Genomic DNA, 15803 nt, shown 5'->3' with positions numbered 1-15803 from the left:
CCCACAAATCAGAAGCCCTATTTAAAGCAGAAGAATGTGGAGAATTTTGATGTGTAAATTCTATACAAACTTAATATTGTTGGAAGACTGCGGGGCTCAAATTTAAATTGTGAAGAAGGTATATTGGTGGGAAAAATATGTGCATCCCAAGGCAAATAAAACCATAGGCAGCTTTAGGGTCTTACAGGAAAATTGCTAGCATTTTTCTCTTAATGCTTTAATTAATTTCAAAGAAAAACCATTCATAAAAGCATAATCTAGCAGGATTGATTTTTTTAAACTGCGTACATTTTCCACAGGATGCATTACAATTTGTAGAACAACTCTTAACAATTGTTATAAAGTGTACTGTGTTCTGCCTTGATAAAGTAAGTGGAAAAACCTATCTGAAGAAATGTTTTCAGAAGGGACAGGAGATTAAGATGGCTTTCTGAATTTCGTACAAAAGAAATTTTCAACTCAATATGTCTTGTTCAAGAGGTGTAGATTAGAGAGATTTATCTGTCAAGCCATAAATTGAGGAAATCAGTGTATCTAGAATGCTGTTTATTAAGTATCAGATAGGTTCTTAGTTAATGAATATTTTGTGAACCCTGAACATTAAACAGAAGTTCTTAACAGCAGGTGGCTTTCTTTAAACAACTGTAAATTATGTAGACTTAAATATGACGTTATATGGTGGGGATAGGTTTTCAAATACATACAGGTTTAAAAGTGATAGGACGTGTGCACAAAAGAAAAAAAAAATGTTATAGTTGTCAAACTGTCCTAATTCAATCAGTTGGGATGAAGTGCTTCCCTTGAAGTTGTCTTCTCTTGTTGAGAAGGTATCTTGAACCTGTTGAAGATCTCAGCCAGTCTTTTATTTAAGGATGTTACCTGTTCCCTTATTACTGGTTGCAATGCCATGTGGTTCATCAGTTGGCGTTAGTCTCACTGTTGTCTACCTCAACCACTTGGCTTAAGTTATATTATGGAACTTATTACAAATATGAAGATGTAACGGTGTAATTGGACACAGATGTTTGCCAGCTTGCTCTTTTCTAAAGCATATCTTAAGGCATTTCATGAGGCATAGCACTTTAAAAAAGAAATTAAAAAAAAATCCACTGCTTTTTGATTCTTATAAAGGTGATCTCCAGAAGAAGGCAGAGTCAGTTATTCGTATCATTGCTGAATAATACATTGGAGATTTCAAAATGAAATCACTCTTATTGGTCAAGTGTGTGCACACACAAGTGTTGAATTGTGTGTTACAGCTGATAGTTTCAGTGCTGTGTGCGACTTTGCAGTTCCATAATTATTTGTTGTCGTTCCAGTGTCTGCCTGGGCTTTGAAAACTGACTTTTTGGAGACTTGGCCTGAATGCCACAATGTAAATGGACTTTACTTGCACTATTGGGATGTATATTTGGGTACTCGAGTACTGACTTTGTGAGATTTGAACTTTGCAGTAACAAAGAAGAATGAATGTGTGGGCAGGTGGAACATGAAGAGTTCGTCTTGGGTTTAGGAGATGTCTTGCCCTGTATGCACTACTGCAGGTTATAGAGCAGTTCATGCGGTGACGGGTTATGGGCAAACACTGTACTGGTGGGCAGTCGAAATTGTCAGTGTTAAATTTGATTACCATAGCCACAGTTTTTCATCTTGTAATTTTCTATTAAGATTCTTGAAAATAACACTTGTTTAGCTATGACTTCAGATCTATCATGATGATTTTTGTTTAAGAACTTGCACAGAACTTCTCTTTTTCTGACAACAGTTAGACATCGCCCTGGGAAAGTGCTAGTATAATGTTTTTGGTATGATTTTTGTATCGTGTGAATCGTTTTGGTCAGGTTTATGTGTGTATGAGTATGTATGTATGTATACGATAAAAGTTTTAAAGGGTCTAACCCAACCCTTTTTCTAATTCTTTAGGGAAACCATCTGGAATCACCGAGTCAGGTTTCTTGAAGACAGGGTCCTGAGCTCCTGGACATCTTTCACCATTTGGAATGCTGGCAAACAAGGCAAGAAGCTCTACAGAAGCTTGTCACCAGCTAATCGGAAAAAGGTAAGCCATTAAGGGTAGGTAAAATCTGTACAAAATTGTTTTCTTCGCCCTCATATGCCTCCTTGCTTCTTCCAACATAATGTAGCAACATTGTCATAAAATATTACAGATCCAAAGTACTAGATGATGATAAATATAAATTGGAAAAAAAACACCACACACAATACTCTTCTTTTAAAATGCTGTACTACATTATCCAGAGTGGATGGTGTCTATGTAGTGCAGCATAAGCGCTCTTGTTCCTGCTTGCTGGTGACTAAGTGCAGTAATAGCTTAGACACAGTATAGCACTGCTTATGGTTGCTGTTGTGTAATTAACCATTGCAGTAGCCAAGTACCCCAGGTGAATTGAGTAACTATTTATTTGGATGGTATAATACTAGACTACTTTGTCTAGGATTATTCATACATGTATTATATTGGCCCGGTTCCTGAGTGGATACTGCATAGGTCCCTGTCAGATGCTGAGCAATCTGGTTTGTATTATGATGAGCATTAGACTTTAACTCACTTTTGAAAAGCTTGATTGTTTAAAAATAGGGGTGGGGTAGAGGGCGAACAGGCGAGTAGACTGTTGTACATGAGTAATCCAGTTTACAATCAATTGAAAACGTGGAGGTCACTTAGAGTTGGTGATGGGGGATATTTCTCAGGAGAGGTTTGTCTGAGAGTTTAAATACCTTAATTTTTATAGCATTTTCTTTTGTGCGATAGCTTTTTTGTTAGATAAAGGCATTAGGGCTAATGTCAAATGGCTGTTTCTTATAAAGAGCCACAGAACATCAATTTTATTACCAAATGTGTTTTCCTTTCTTAAAAATATGGATGGGAGGACAGAATGACAAATATATATATATAAAAACTTGATTTATATGCTTGCAGACAGACCACACACATGTAAAAAGAAAATAGAGGAAATTTGTATACCCATAGTTGAAATTATTGAATAAAAATGGGAAACACTTGCACAGGAAACATACAACACAGGAATTGAATGTGAATTTCCAGCTTGATATTCCAGTGCCATCCTTTTTTCATTGCCATCATGTGGGAGTGGGTGAACTGTACTTAAGTTCTTTTCAGTACCTAAAGGGGGCTTATAAAAAAGATGGAGAGCAACTCTTTGTTCAGTCAGATAATGACAGGATGAGGGGGAATGGTTTTAAACTAAGAGAAGGGAGGTTTAGATGAGAGGTTAGGAGGAAATTCTCCACTCAGAGTGGGGTGAGGCACTGGAGCTGGTTGCCCAGAGAAGCCGTGGATGCCCCATCCCCAGAGGTGTTCAGGACCAGGTTAGATGAAGCCCTGAGCAACCTGAACTAGTGGGTGGCATCCCTGCCCACAGCAGGGGGTTGGAACTGGGTGATCTTTAAGGTCCCTTCCAACCCGAGCTGTTTTATGACGAACTGTAGGAAGTAAGATGAAATGCTATTTGGTCTCCAATTAGTTACTTTATTCAAAGAGAACAGAACTGTCCATTATATGTTTTGAGTTATCTTGGTCATGCAGTGCAATGTGTACATGACAGGGGGTGGTGGTGGTGTGTTTATCAAAACATTCTATTTTGCTATTAGCTTGCAGAGCACTTTGTGAACTCTTCTGATTTACTAACAACCGTTGCACTTTTCTGTCTATTAAATTATAAGAATTAGGAAATAAATTCTATGGGAAGAGATGGTAGCCTATCTGCTAATGCTGTGCAAGTAGTGATTTATGAGATGTTAAGGAGAAAACAGACTAGATTGTTTTTGTAGCAGTGTCTCACTGTCTTATGTATTGTTTTTTTGTGCCAAGCCAAAACAGAGATTGACATTAAGATAGAACAACTCTCTAGCTTTGGGTTACTTTTGCCACCTACTTTAGTAGATGACTCATTTAGGACCTCACATCCTGTTCAGCAAACACAACGATAATTTGAAGATAGAGAGATGATTAAAAGGGCAAGAGAAAAATATTTTTTTTGTGTGCTGTTTAGCTGCTGAAGAACCAAACTTACCTCTCCTTCGGTGAGGAACAACCTTAATTCCCCAGTTTGCTAGAACTGACAGTGTGGTTCTAATTAAATGAATTTGACATTCTTTCCAGCTGACCTTTAGATAACGTTTGCTTTGGCAATGTTGCAGGCCATGATACTATTTTGCTTCTGTCAAGGTTATAATTACACATATTCCAGAATGCTTTAGTTTGATATCGTAATATTGCGTTGAACATTAACTCATTAATTACTGGATATTACACCAGATACGTTTAGCAAGCTTACATGCCAGTTGCAGTTACACATGCCAAATATGACTCATTTTGTCAATGTGCTGCAAGAAACTGCTGCTTAAACGTAGTCATGGCCTGACCCTTAATAACTTGTATAGAGTAATTAAACTCTATGCAGTAAGTCTGGCATGTTATCTGAAGTATTCAAAGGTTTTCTTGACAACCAACAAAGATAAATAGCTTCAGAAAGTGACTCAAATCATCGTAAAAGTGATTAGGGTTCTATCCTTTGGATAGCTAACTTCTGATGAAATGAGTATTGTCTGTAGCAATGAAAACACTTTTAATTTGTTTTATGTTAGTGTTCAGGCTTGTTATAATTATAATATTGCCATTGTAACTTCCTAACTTTTCTGAAAGTGAAATCCCAAGCCTATACACCTCAGACAGAAATAAAGATTAAATGATACCCTGAGGTTTCATTGTAAGTCACTGGCAGAAGACTGTATAAAGACATTCCAACATCTCACTTCTCCAAATGCTACTCAAAGGATTATGCTGCTGCAGTTTCAGGAGATAAATTCATAAATTTGCAGCAGGTAATTAATTCATAGAAGTTTTTATTTTAAATTAATAACGGTAGAAAGAGGTTAGTTAAACTCCATGTTGTACTTTTTCTCAAAAATCCTTCAGGTGTTTTGGGACTCATCCTCAACTCTTGCCAAGGACTCTAAAATCCTGTATGAGTAAAGCTGGTAAATAGTTGTTGCTTCATCCTTTCCAGCCCTAAAAAAAACAATGACATGCTTTTCCTGTCTCAACCATTAAAGAGTTAAATCTTTAAAGATTTAAAAACAAGAGTTAAGCTTTCAGATACTCTGCTAATTATGAGAATAATAGAGTTTCAAAACATAGCTAGCAGGTTGAGGGAGGTGATTTTCCCCCTGTACTCCACTCTTGTTGAGACCCCACCTGGAGCCCTGCATTCAGCTCTGGGGCTCCAAGGCATTCAGCAGGGCCAGAGGAAGGCCATGAGGATGCTCAATGGGCTGGAGCTCCTCTCCTGTGAAGAAAAGCTGAGAAAGCTGGGGTTATTTAGCCTAGAGAAGAGAAGGTTCTAGGGAGACCTTATAATAGCTAGTACCTAAAGGGGGCTCCAGGAAAGCTGGGGAGGGACTCTTTGTCAGGGAGTGTAGTGCCATGACAAGGTGTCCTATTTCATTTCAGTTGGTTTTATAATTTAAGCCAGTTTAGACTCTTGAAAATTTCACTTTTGCTCTGTTTCACTGTTAGTACATCCTTTTACTGAGATTCAGAATCTCATTAGAAGATCACAAGACTGATTTCAGTGGGAATGTGGAACTGCTGTAGGATTTTTTCCTAAATTGTCAGTAAGTACCTATATAAAGTATGGGACACATATTCCTAAAAAATAAAACAAAGAGAACATACATTTCTAGTATTTTTACATTCCCATAAACAAAGCAATTATATTTCTTATTCTGACTGGGTTTTTGTGGGCTGTTGGAAAAGTATGAACATGTTGCATGCCGGACAACATTGTTTCTAAGAAAACAAAATTTTGGTAATTCTGGGAAGCAGCAGTCTTTGTTTGTTCATACTCACTAACAACTTATTACTTCAGTCTGTTTGGAAAACAGTCTGAATTTGAATTATGACTATGTTAGAATAGAAAAGAACACCTAAGTTGTATTCTGTCTCTTCCTTTAGACATCTGTATGGTGAATAGTAAAAATAATGCTTTGTCTCCAAAGAGTTCAGGCAAATATCCAACGCTCAGTATTTTTGCTAAACAGTAAAACAGGGAAAAAAATTACTCAACTACTAGCGTTTTATTATGAATTAATTACCAGGATCTCAGTATTCTTAGGGAAATTCTGTTTCCTGGCTGTCCCCTTCTTGATTCACACAGTTGACAGTGGTTCAGTATTAGCATTTCTGCAAGACTGAAGTCAAACAGACCTTTTTTTGTTTAAAACACATCCGTCTTGTCTATAATTTGCAGCTGAAGATGGAAACCAAATGTTTTTGGGATGCTACATATGCCTGGAGGGTTTCTGAGCTGTCTTGTCTGCTCTTTTATTCTCCATCAAACTTCAGCTAAAAGGAGAACTTCAGCATTAACATTTTGTGTCATTTCCGATAGCTGAAAATAGTGCTCAAGTAGCTAACAGAAAAGGAGGGGAAAAGGGCAAAATAAGCATCAGCTAATTAGTGGCATGGAAACAGTACTGGTACACATCCAGCCCATGAAGTTTCTCTATGACAACCCTATGTGCCAGTGGCAAACTTGAAAGCTTCAAGAAAGCGTTTTGTTCGCCCTTTTTCCTAGCTCGTTAACCATTTAAAACCATCTGTATTGTTGCATGTTAGTTTCTCTTTACCTTTTTCTAGTTTATCCAGAGCATCACTAAGCCACGTACTTGATGCTAACCCACAAAACAAGAAATGTTTTAAGTTTGGTGACATTCTGACTGAAGAATATGAATGGCAGTATGAGAGACTGAAGTGGGGACATGCAAAAGCAAAGAAACAAATGGGAAGAATATCACACTCACCTTTACTGTGGAGCAAAAAATAGATTGACAGTGTAAAAGCCAGTTAAGAGAGCACTCAGAAGAAAAGGGGAGAAATGAAATTTAAAAGTTTCAGTTTAGTCTAGGTATAAGGCATCCTAAAGTGCAGCCTTGATTGTCATTTTGGACTACAGATAATTCCTAATGCTGAAATATGGCAGGGAAATCTCTCTGCCGCTTCCATGCTAGAAGGTGCATTTTTTGGACTTTCTCTTTTGTCAGTATGGATTGTGAGGCATGCATACCTGAAAACCTACTGGTATTACTCAGTTATCTGTCCTAGAGAAATTAGAGACTTGCAAGTAGTTCCCACGCTTATGTTTAAAGGCAGTTGTATGTTGTCTATAGTAAGGGAAATTTTGTACATACAATACTTGGAGGCTAATTTTGCACGTTGGAGTCCGGCATGAATATTCTCTTCAGTAACTTTGGTAGGTACATGTGTAAAGACAGAAGATAATGCTATCTTTGATGGCATAGTGTTTTTAAATGGAATCATGAAATGCATGCTTGTAATTTAGAGAGATGCACAGCTTCAGTGCATATCAGCCCCCGATACTGAAAATCACTCAGACTGTGTCTGAGAGCTGCTTGCTAGCTTTGTGGTTCCCCTTGTGGCATGATGAAGATGTTCCAGGCTCTGCGTGTCCCTTATTCTGTTTGTCATTAGTTGTATCTATTTAAACTTACATTATAATGCTTTCCAGTACTTTGTTTTGACATGAATGGCCAAAATTGATTTAACTGTTGCAGAATGTATATTAATGCACTTCCGAGGCTTTACACAAGTATGAATGAAAGAATTATAAATAGTAGAATTGGGAGGGTCATTATAAGTTTAAAATGCATGAAAGACTGCGTGAGCAGTAGGAGACATGAAGAGAATGCTGTAGGGAAGATCTGCTCATATAAGATTTGCTAGAGAGCTTTCAGACTGTCTTCTTTAAAGATAAATTTTATGAGACCATCTGATGCAATCAGGAAGGAGAAGATACTATGTGCGAATGACCATGTATCAAGAGAGTTTTTCTAACATGGTCTACTAAGATGCTCACTCTCCCTTGTAGAACTTGCCTCTCGTACCCTTCCACCTACGGCTGTGACACATCTTCAGAATTTGCTGTGATTAGGTTTTCTTGCTCTCTGTAAATGATCTGTATAGACTTAAAGGTGTATCACAGGTAAAAATAAGATGAGGGAGTAAAATCCTGTGAAGATCATTTACCATAAGAGGACATTATTAGGCTGATTAAAATCTTACAGTTTTTCCATTAGAAAATCTGAATGCAATGGGAATTTTAAGGAAACATTCCTTCAGTAGACAACAGGGAAGTAAACAAACCAAGTGTGAAACAATTAAATCTTGTATGATAGTAACACAGTTCAAACAGCTAGCTAATTACAGACGCACTCTAAGCCCACTCTCAGTGACTTCTTAGGTTGTACATTTGGAGTAGGATTAATCTCCTGCCCACTAATCTCCCTTTACCACAGGGAGGTCTGATAGTCCAAGCCTGTGTGTCCCTGCACACAGCTGCTGTGTTTATTAAAAAGAACCAGCCAGAGACAGGCTTTTATCTTCCTCAACTGTGTCTTCCCCTGGCAGGGATTTGAGTAAATATCTTATCTTATGGGCCATACAAACTTTCTCTTATGAGGGAGAAAACTATTTCTCCTTTTCCCTTATGTAGCTTGTGTATAACATAGATAGCGCCGTCTTCCAGTTTTCAGCTGAGAGAAATTGTAGGCTTTTTTTTGTTGTTGTTTTGGAATTGTACAGATTGTCATTAAAGTGATGTTTAAAGCAAAAGTATGTAAACATATGAATATTTCCTTAAAACTGAAGTGTGATCTGAGGATTCGGCAAGCTTCAGTGGTGTCACATTGTCAGCTGCATTGCAAAAGAGCTGTTTTGCTAGGAGGAGGAAAAAGAAAACAGCTTGAGACTGCTTTATAGCTTTCTAATTCATAGTTTCCTCCCTAGGAGACAGTAGCTCATGTATGGATAGATGGTCTTCATAAAAGATGCAAGATAGGAGCCCATTAACGCTAGAAAATAAATACGCAACTCTGGGCTAAGCCTAATAATTCAACGTAAATAGCTCATATAAGCCTGATGCCTTGAGTTTTCCGTATTGGATAAACAACTATGTGCAAGTCCTGTATTTATCTCCAGACATAGATTTTCTTTAATTGGAAAATAAATAGTGTGTGGCAGAAAAACAGTCATCTAGCATTTTGGCCACCCACATGGTGTAGTCTGGCAGAAAAATTGCCCATTCAAGTCAGACCTGTTTTTATAGTTCTGTAGATATCAGATTTAAGCTGGCTGAATCCACTGAAAATTATATGCGGAGATATCTTAGTAGTAACTCCAAAAAAGGTTTGAGTCAGTTCTGTCTTCCAAGGGATGTTTGTCACAGACTTACCTGTCTGAGCCTTTTTTTCCACTCGGTTGCTGTCAGCAGGAGTTTCGTGTGGGGCTGGGTGCTCAGCATGCCAAGACAGAGTGCGTAATTTTCTACACATAATAGTATGAGTGATGGCACAGCATGAGATTAATACTGCAGTTAATATCTGTTTTTGGTTCTCTAGCACCATTCATGCTAAGAAGAAATCTGCCTACCAATGAAGGTTTCATGTTAAGTGTATAATAACATCCTGAAGGTGTGGAGTGCGATACTTTCCAGCACAGATCTTAGAGCTGAATTCTCAGTTACTGACATTAAAGTGTAGGTAGCATTTCACTTTACCTTATATCAAAAGTTGTTTTCCTTTTTTAAATGATCTATAGGAGTATAAGCAGCTGAAAATACAGGCTCAGTTATTGGAAGATTATCATCAGACAGTATTTATACCCCAAACTTTGTTCAGTTGTCACTGAAAACACATCCTTTTAGAACTGCTAAATTTTGTTTAGAATTATTACAGCTTCTAGGACAGTAAGACATTACTGGTGGAACTGAGTTTGGCAGAGTACTAGAGGATTGTCAAGGCGGTTAACAGACTGAGAGGTGTAACTAACAAAACAGCTAAGTAACACTCTTTATACCAGGTTTTCCACCTGCTGGCCTTCATATACCGAAGTATCTATATACATGTAGATGTGTGTGTATGTGTATATATAAAAAAGACATGAAGACGAAATCTTGGAATGTAATTTATTATGCTCAGTTCTTGCTCATCTACAGTCCATACCATCTGATTTTTAAACTACAATAAACTATAATGTTGGTCAGGGAAAACAGAATGAGGAACGTGGAGTGTATTAACTGGCCCAAGCACAGGGGGAAAAAAAAAAAAATACATAAGAAAGATCTCAGTTCTTTGTCTTTGTGCATGAAGGAGTTGTTTGTAATTATTACTGCCTAACCTAGCCTGCATCAGTCAGAGACCTTGTACAATGTCTCTGAAATTCTGGTACTTCCCTGAATTCCCTTTTGTTTCTTCATTTACTCATACAGCCCCAAAGTGAAAATTTAAAATTTCCTTAATGTTCCCTTCTTTATTTCTTGTGGTGCCTGTTTTCAAGCAGTGTACTTTCCAAGTATGAATGTCTACCTCTAAGGGAGTATTCCCTGGTAGTTCCAGGGACTGTTCTTGCCCACTCTCTGCTCTCTAGTTTGTTAGCTCTGTTTTCCACACTGAAGACACGTGGAACCCAGTTTTGTTCCTCTTCAGCTTTGCCACTGGGCTGTACAGATGGTTCTCTCTGTTGGGAGTGAAATACCAATGACGAATGCAAAAGTTCAGCATTGTGACACTAATGCTCTTGTGTCAGTGTTCCCCTCTGTTCAAACAGAATGAAGTCACTTTAGGTAAACAAAAGTTGTCTTAATCAAAGGAGGAAAATGGGAGAGAGATGTACGTAGATACTGAAAGCAAGCCAGCCTTTTGCAGCTTTCTCTAATTTAATAAATTAATAAACAGCTGTTGGGCTTTTCAAATTTTCTCAACGTTAAGTGTTGTTAATCAATTTTTAATGCAGCAATTAAAAACATAGAAAAACTGCACTCCAGCTATCTCCAGAATAATTGATTTCTGCAAGACCTTAAATACCTTAACTGTTCTGCTTCAGTGTAAAAGTTCTGCGTAGACAATAGAAACAGATCCAACATTAGCCAGAGGAAAACGTAGCTACATTTATTTTAAAAAGTCTTCCGAAATGTTACTGACAACTTAATGGTTCAAAAATGGGGACACTGTGTATTTTGGATTGCAGACATTTACTATGCCTGCATATTTATGAGGAACGAAAATTAAAAAATCTGAAATATTTGGCAACTAAGGCTATAAATAATGCTTCCATAGCTACAGTAAGAATAACCAAAACACAGCAGCAAGTATATTAATTATTTAAGCAAGAAATTTGCCAAAATTTTCAGTTGAAAAATGCAAACTCCCAAACCATGCGCACGATTAAGGATGTTGACAACGATCTAAGTGTATCTGTGTGAAGTACCCATTCGCATTTAGAGAATTCTGCTGTTCCAGAGGTAAAATAGGAATTCCCAGACTTGGTGTGTTATGGCCTAGAACGGAGGCTGGTATCACCAGAAGATCTGTAGCAATAGTGCAGCACTGCTGTGCGGGAGGCATCCCTTGGAGGTTACGTGCTGGGACGGGACAGAAAGAGGAACGTTTGTTTTATCTAATCTTAGGAGTGAGGAGACCAGTCTATGTTTGTTTGTATTTACTCAGCATGTCACTGAGGATGAAGTAAATGATCTCATAGATATTTTCTCTTACACAATAACTTACACCACCTGTTTTCATGTTCACAAAACCATAATGTGCTTGTAGCCAACTGCAGACACTGCCTATCTCATTAAAATATACACGGAAAGGACTTAATGTATTTTTAAGCTCCATAGGAGGACCATGGTGCATTGCTCTGTTCGTGGTGTTTATTCACGTGCCCTTAGCAGTACATGGATGTGCTACAGGCGAAATAACTGCTGGCAGCAAAGAATGGTATTAAAGTGTTCTGCTTCTCTTTTGCCAGGTAACTGCATTTTGTGATGTTGATGAAAAGAAAATAACAAGAGGATTCTATACTTTTGAAGAATCTGAGGTTAGTTACAAGTACTTTTGCATTCATTACTGTGATCTGAAATCGTTCTGGGAAATGTGATGGAAAGAATATATCACAAACTTTAAATATTATAATAACTCATTTTGGTAAGGAGGCCAGGACTAGAGGTTAGAGGTGAGGAGGCTTTGACTGCCTAGGAGACTAGATAGCTGGGGATTAATACTGGAGTGCGAGCTGTGGAGCCAGAGCCCCTGCCTCTGTTAGTCACAGGAATAATACCACCGCCTCATCTGGCAGGGGGACAGAAGAACTCTCACTGAGTACTGTTGTTTCAGATAAGATATTAAACCAGCATGAAGTGTGATTATTCAGGAATATGTTTTATACAGATGCCTCTAGACCCCACAGGAAAGAACAAGTAGGCATGGGTTAGAGGAGTTACTGAAGCAAATTTCTTATCCTATTGAAGACGAAAATAGAAGGAAGAAATACCATTTCGCAGATCTCCATGTTCTACTGTTAACAAATTATGTTAATAAAAAGCATTATGGCAGCAAGTCTCTTCAAAAGAGGTCAGCTTTCAGGTCTAAGCAGACAGGCAGGAGTACCTCACGTTAACTGAAGTCAGCTCAGAAGGACATGTGCATATATACTCTGAAAGTGTTCTGATGATGGGGTAAAGCATGGCCTTCTCTGACAGTTTGTCTTCTAGGTGGGAGTAGAACTTGACTAGTGATGGACTAAAGTCTAATGACTAACTAAAATAAAGTTTCAGTGGCTAATTGTAACCTATCTGTATATTGTAGTCATACTGTGCCTGAATAAGACATTAACTGACAGGCTCCTTTGTAGCGTAAAATTATAGGAAGTGTTTTATTCCGTGGAGAAGGAAGAATGTTATTTAGATAGCAATAAACAAACCATATAGAAGAAGAAAAAAAACGTTGTCTTGTTGCAGTAGTAATTTCATAGTAGCAATTAGCTCCCAGATCTGGAGTAAAGTTTCACCCAGATTCAGTCCCTAGAAAAGTCGGTGAAAAGACAGTTCTGTTTCAGTGGGCATTGGGTCAGGTCCTGGGAGCGCAGTCTTCTGAGAGCGCAATTTGACGTTGTAGCTTAGCCAGTCTGACTGCAGGGGTGGTCTGACTTTGCTCGCTGGCCTCAGCCACACACTCCCACTGCTTTGTTTATACTGGGTCTAGCAATTTTGTGGCTAAAGGATAAGTTGATTCAGTTAGCTGATCTGGCAGAAAAGAAACCCTGAAATAAGAAGTTTTCCAGCAAGTTATCTTGTGAATCAAATTACCCTGAGGTTGCACGATCCTTGTATCTGATGGGAGTAGGCCTGTAGGAAGGGTAGGGGGAAAGGAGGGGCATCTCCTCAGATGCAGCTTCTGATTAGACTAGAGTAATTGTAAAGTCAAATTCTATACTGGGAAGCTAATGAGTGCTTTCAACTGCATGAAAGCAACGGAGTTGTGAATTTTGACTGGGAATACTGACTCACTAACTACTGCTGCAGTAATACTGTCAGCGTAATTGTTACAGATCCTGTGCTTATGTCTTCCCAACACATAGCCATCCACCCAGATCAGTCATAAAGGAGATTGTACTGCAACCTGTTGTGAATCCTTAGAAAATTCTACAGCTTGGATCCGTGGTGAAGACCCGCTTGGGCATAAGCCATTTAACAGCTCCCCCTGAAAGGGAAAGATTCTGCTTTTGTATCTGCTTTTTGCCTTGTGCCTCCTCTGATGCTTCTCTGATGGCACTGTAAGCTCAGTAAGCTGATTCAGCTCATTAAAGGGGCAGAACATTAACCGGCCGAAAATAATATCTATATGTATGTGTATGTAAATGTGTATGTATATATATTTCAATGTGGTAAGCTATTATAAGAGCATAACTTGCAATCAGATAAAAGAGGGAACTGTTTGGGGAAAGGGCTAAAAGATAGATAACCTGTAAGAGAGGAGTGAGATCTTCTTTCAACAGCAGAAAGCTGTTAATTTAGATCTGGTATAGTGTATAACTTCCTTTGGAGAAAAAGCAGCTGTATTGAAAGGTTGTGGTAAGAAAGTAATGGGTATTGAAATGAATGGGAAAATAATGAGTGCAAGCATGTGACAAGCTGGACTATCTAAAGTGAGGTCTCAGAATCAGCTTTCGGTAGCTCCTAAAATTAAGCTAACAAGTAACCCTGTATGCTTCTGAGTTTGACTGCTCTTCTTGCAGGAGAGACCAAAACCAAAAACTCCAATATGTCACTTCAGAGAAGCAACTCCACCTTTCATTATCTGTGTGAAGCTGGTGAGTAGCCTGAGCTGTATGTACAAAATCAGTAATTGCTCCTTATGAAAATTAATTTCTATTTACTGGAACTATCTTTTCCAAGCTTTTACTAATTGAATGGTCCTTCTATGAAATTGATTGTGCAGAGTATTTCAGGAGGTTAAAGCATCAGTATTAAGAGAAGTAGTGTTAAGAACAATGAAGGCTAAAGCTTCTGTAAAGGAGCTTGGGTCTGTTTTACCTTCTTGCCCAGCAACATTATATGCACAAACGAGGATGTACAGTCGGCCACCTTGCCTCATTTATTCCTAAAATACTGCAGTCCAATGTATGGCAAAGGCTTTGTTTTTTAAATCAGACCTTGAAAGCCATTTTGTTTGGCACTGCCAATTCTGAAGCCTCTTCCATGCTTGACTGTGCTAACCTTCTGATTTCAAATGGTTTAATTGGCTGAATAACATAACTAGAAGATGATAACCGGCAGCAATTTTGCTGTTATATTTAAAATACCACAGCACAGTGTTGTAACACAGAAGATATAAAGCAAAATAGCAAATACACTGTAGTTGTAAACATCAGTTAAAAGGTCTCTAAAAGTAACTAAAACTTGTAGTTGTGTATAAACACAGATACTCTAAAACTGCACTAGATCTGTTCAAAGATAGATTAGCCGACTCTCATCTTGTCCAGTTCCTTCTTAACTGAGCCCTCCCAACTTTACGATCAGCTCTGAGATCGTAACTTGCAGTTGTAAAGCCAGACTGAAGGTACCTTAGGGCATTATCATGTGCTGTTGGTTGATAAATTGTTGGATAAGCTAGTAATATTACAACTAATTTAATTTTTCATACTACATATAATGGTGGGTGGAAGTCCCTAGACAAAACATCTGTGCAACCTGTTATAAAGCACATTTAATTTGTGAAGTCCTTACAATGAGACCATTATACAACATCTTGCCTGAAAACTCTAGTCCATGACTCAGTTGTGATTTCAGTGTATTTTCTGCTTTGTGCCACTGAACATTTCCTACTTGCTGATCAATGAACACTGTAAGCCATAGTATCTTTTAAGTAAATTTTATTGGAAATAGAATTTGACCTGCTTGAAATATTTTCAGAATTTCTGAAATTACTTTTAAAACCTGCCTTTGAAGCAGCTCCCTTTTAGCTCACATGTAATAAAGCCAATAGCCATTCGTATGGGGGCAGCTCCAGAAACTGCAGGCAGGTTATGTCCTTACTCTTCTCACTTCGTGACTGAATTACGCAGTCAGATGCTACTGAAGTTGGTACCATAAAAACTGATGGCAAAAATACCGTAGTGCAGAGGTAGATAAAGCTCAGTGCACATGGACTTCCAACAGCATTGTACATTGGGAAAGTAAGAATGGCCAAGTGGACAAGAACAGTAATGAGAATAAACTTGCGTAATAACATAGCGGAAGTCCACTACGGAGCTTACCTCTCTACAGATTTTAAACATTGCTGTTAATAGTATGACCTCAGAGTACACACCTACGTCATCATACCATATTATTTTTTGAATGTTATAAAGACAAAGAATCAGGTTATTAGAAGGACAAAGACTTTATTAACAAAACAAAGAGCTG

General features: G+C 38.1%; 1 protein-coding gene across 5 annotated transcripts in view; it reads left to right on the top strand.

Moving 5' to 3' along the window:
* B3GNTL1 (UDP-GlcNAc:betaGal beta-1,3-N-acetylglucosaminyltransferase like 1) overlaps positions 1-15803 on the top strand; it is a 137421-nt gene that overhangs the window by 115856 nt on the left and 5762 nt on the right. For all 5 annotated transcript variants that reach the window (XM_080560690.1, XM_080560688.1, XM_080560692.1 and 2 more), the window contains 3 exons: positions 1924-2059; positions 11870-11938; positions 14135-14209. In XM_080560690.1, coding sequence (XP_080416816.1) covers positions 1924-2059; positions 11870-11938; positions 14135-14209 — 280 coding nt within the window. The remainder of the gene's footprint in view (positions 1-1923; positions 2060-11869; positions 11939-14134; positions 14210-15803) is intronic.

This window comes from Anser brachyrhynchus (assembly GCF_964034855.1).
Source record: "Anser brachyrhynchus genome assembly, chromosome: 18".
Classification (NCBI taxonomy): domain Eukaryota; kingdom Metazoa; phylum Chordata; class Aves; order Anseriformes; family Anatidae; genus Anser; species Anser brachyrhynchus.
The sequence above is the reverse complement of the archived record's forward strand: the minus strand, read 5'-3'. Positions and strand labels throughout refer to the sequence as shown.